The sequence below is a fragment of the Etheostoma cragini genome, chromosome 20 (genome assembly GCF_013103735.1).
Source record: "Etheostoma cragini isolate CJK2018 chromosome 20, CSU_Ecrag_1.0, whole genome shotgun sequence".
Taxonomy (NCBI): Eukaryota; Metazoa; Chordata; class Actinopteri; order Perciformes; family Percidae; genus Etheostoma; species Etheostoma cragini.
Window position 1 is genome coordinate 2,700,795 of NC_048426.1, and position 3,593 is coordinate 2,704,387.

A 3,593-nucleotide genomic window follows, 5' to 3' on the forward strand; every position below is an offset into this window, starting at 1 on the left:
CCCCCCCCCCCCCCCCCCCCCCCAAACAGAGGACAACACCACTGAGAATGAACTCCAGCTCCGTCTCATCCAGGCCACAGCAGCAAAGCATGCTGGGTCACTGTTCCTTGAGAACAAGCTAAAGGGCCTTTCCTATGTCGCCCTTCCTCGTCTGTTCCGCGTCTCTTATTATTTCCGGCCTGGCTCCGATGGAGTTGGGGCGGGATATCCTGAGAAGGTGGGAGGTGGGGGGGGTAGCAGAAAAGGATTTCACCCAAGCAGGAAAAGTGAAAAAGCATTTGGGTTATCAAGCCCTCGCAGACCTCGCTCCTACACCCTTCTGTTTGTTCTCTCTTTGTGTTCCTATTCTTTCCCCCTTTTTTTCTATTCTCTTTCTTCTCTTCTTCCACAATCTTACTGAAGGAAAGTGATGTTTGAGCGGAAGTGACACCTTTCCTTCTGACGTGTGCTATTAACAGGCATTCTTCGAAGCCTCATGGACCCTCTTATCTCACTAGAAAGGGTTGCGGGGTCAAATCCCATAACCGGAACAAGCCCTAGCTCCTTGGAATGTCATTCAGAATTTTTGGTTGTTTAGGCTAGCTGACCCAAAATACTTGACCCGTTGAGTGTTGACCCGTTGAGTATTTCTCTTTCTTTCTGTACTGCTGAAAAAGTAGTCCCTCTGAGTGAGACTGCGTTCCGACAACCTGCGACGTGCTGTCCGTGGTCTGGCAGAAACGCAGGTCTTTCCTTTAATGTTGAATGGGGGTAGTGCGTTCAGGCTGTGGCGGGGTGGGGGGGGGGGGGGGGGGGGGGGGGGGGGGGGGGGGGGGGGGGGGGGGGGGGGGGGGGGGGGGGGGCGACTCAACTTTTGGAGAAACAAAACCACACATCATGGTGTGGTGGCCAATCATGTGAGGGTGGATCAGACTTTTTGGTGTGGTTTGTGGTGGTGTGAGAGTCCCGTACAGGAAACTTCACTGCCTCTATTGCTGCCACGAGAACATTTTAAAACACTATGCCTGGGAGTTTGTGTTACAGTTAAATTTTTCCTGCAACAACAAAACACTCGCTATGTCTTGCTTAGTCTATATCCACGATTTCTGAGAACCATGGTTACCTGCTCCTCAGATCTCTGCAGGGTAAATCCAGACAGCTAGCTAGACTACCTGTCCAATCGGAGTTTCCTGTTGCGTGACTAAAACTACTTTTAAAGTACACATGTTCCACCAAAACAAGTTCTATCCTCAGGCTGTTTTGCAGCGGCTCCGTTCTGCGCTTAGCTCCGCCCGAGATGATTGTGATTGGTTTAAAGAAAGGCCAATAAAGCATCCCGGAATGTGCTGTGGACTAGCCAGACCTTCCTCCACAGCGCAGTGGGGGACAATGGGAAACTATGCCTCACTCGTCTTTGTTCTTACTCTCTCCTGTGAAATAAAGCTGGCTTTAAGTTTGTCCACGGTATCTATGATCTGATGGAAAGCACTTATTGTGAAATATAAAGCCTACTTGTTCTTTGTGGGGGGGTTTAAAGTGCTTTAACATTGATTTGGTTTGTCTTTGTTTCCAGATGATGAGCTGCTGATTGAGCGCAGCATCTACAAAGGGATGATCAACCCCGGGGACGAGAAGCAGACGGTGGAGTATAAACGCTCAACCACCAGCCTGGAGTACACCATCCGCGTGCGATGCGACGAAAACTACTACGGCAGCAAGTGCAACAAAGTGTGCCGTCCCCGCGACGACTACTTCGGCCATTACGTGTGCGACCAGCAGGGGAACAGAGGCTGCATGGAGGGCTGGACCGGACCCGACTGCAAATCAGGTACAGGGACGACGCCGTTCCTATGTCAATATCTTTGCTCAATAAGCACACGAGGCCAGAAAGATGAAAACCCATATATTTATAAATTGATTACTATTTACAACCACTTTTACAGGGCTGCGTGCCCATCATGTACATTTAAAAAAAAAAATTACATTTTTAACAGAGTTTTCACTGGGTCTTAAAATAAAAAAAAACCTAAAAACATCTTAAACCCTCCTGTTTAAGATTGTATATTAGAAATGTGGGTTTCTTTCAAGCTAATTTTCCAAAATAGTACCGTAGATGGTTCGAAACAAGGCTCTTCACAAGTTATATAAATTATCAGTTCAATACTTTCATTGAATTTTTTTTTGTTTTTGTCCAATGTTATATCATTTGTAGAAAAAACAATTGATAAAAAGAACTTTTTTTTTTTAAAGTATTGTATTCTAGGACTTCAATTATTTCCAACAGGTGTTACCTTTTTACTTTGTCCACGCTACCTCTTTTTAAATATTTTGTGTAGTTCTTTCTTTCGCTAGTCCAAATATAATTTGCTGTACATGTACAGAACATTAATACTCCGTATTGCTTTTTTATTAAATTTTAATCTTTTTATCTACTTGGCAAGTACTTTTGTGACTCCGCATTTTTTGTACTTTTATGTTGTCATATAAGTCTTTATTCATTCATAAAGGTCTTAAAAAGGTCTTAATCATGCGAAGCACTTTGGGACTTTGTCTGTAAAAGGTTTAATATCAAATACACTTATTGTTATGATTTCTGTTGTTATTAAAAAAGCCTTAAATTTGACTGGTTGAAACTTTCAGAAACCCTGTTTTAATGATGCCTGATATGTTTTTAACGTTTGTCTTTATGTTGTAGTTGTGTATTTTTTTAATTGTTGGAACTTGTCTTACACAAACTGTTATCTAATTTTTTTAATATAGCATATTTGTTATCAATTACAAATAGCAATTATAATTCAAATAAAGTGTACAAATAGAAAGCAAAACAGATATGTAGAGAAAAAAATCTCACAACTTTAATTATTCAATTAATTGTTTTTTATTTGTTTGATCTAAAACGACCCTCATACTCTGTCATACCAAAACCTTCAGTTAATTGGTATTCCTTCTAATAAGATGACACAATAAATCTGTAAAACTGTATTCATTATAGTCTTCTGCTGATCTTTTAATAGCTCAGTTTATGTATTAGTACTATAAGGGCTTTTTTTTTTTTAAACAAAAAATGAAGTGGAAGGGATAAAGCACATGAAATTCTAATTATGTGACAGATTTTCTCCAAATAAGTAGGAAACCAAAACACAGTGAAACTACAAATGTCTTGTTGCAAATGTATTTAAAATCAGAGGTTCAAAGAATGTCCCAAAGTAGGTTTTTCAAGGCGAAGTTTCCTGAGACTTTTCCTCCTTTTACTGCATAACAGGCAAAACATTTAAAACAACAGTTTATTGAAGTTCATGTCAAGTGTCAATTCACAAGAATTCAAAGAATGTTTTGGAAACCCTCGTCATCCATTGTTACCGCAGCACCTTTTCACAAACAAGAAAACACAGGAAATGGGATTTTTTTTAACGATTTGACTATGTGGAAAACAAAGCAGCCTGACGCCACCTTTAGAAATGAGCTGATGCATTAACATGCTGATAGAAAATGAGGATTCTGGGACTAACACTAACTTGCCACTTTCTCTTGCCTCTCCCCAAAGCCATCTGCAAACAAGGATGCAGCCTGCAGCATGGGACGTGCAGCGTGCCGGGTGAATGCAAGTGAGTACG

General features: G+C 41.4%; 1 protein-coding gene across 2 annotated transcripts in view; it reads left to right on the top strand.

The window, feature by feature from the left end:
- LOC117936386 (protein jagged-2-like) overlaps positions 1-3,593 on the top strand; it is a 65,996-nt gene that overhangs the window by 30,414 nt on the left and 31,989 nt on the right. For both annotated transcript variants that reach the window (XM_034859325.1, XM_034859326.1), the window contains exons 4-5: positions 1,553-1,807; positions 3,524-3,584. In XM_034859325.1, the coding sequence (XP_034715216.1) occupies positions 1,553-1,807; positions 3,524-3,584 (316 nt within the window). The remainder of the gene's footprint in view (positions 1-1,552; positions 1,808-3,523; positions 3,585-3,593) is intronic.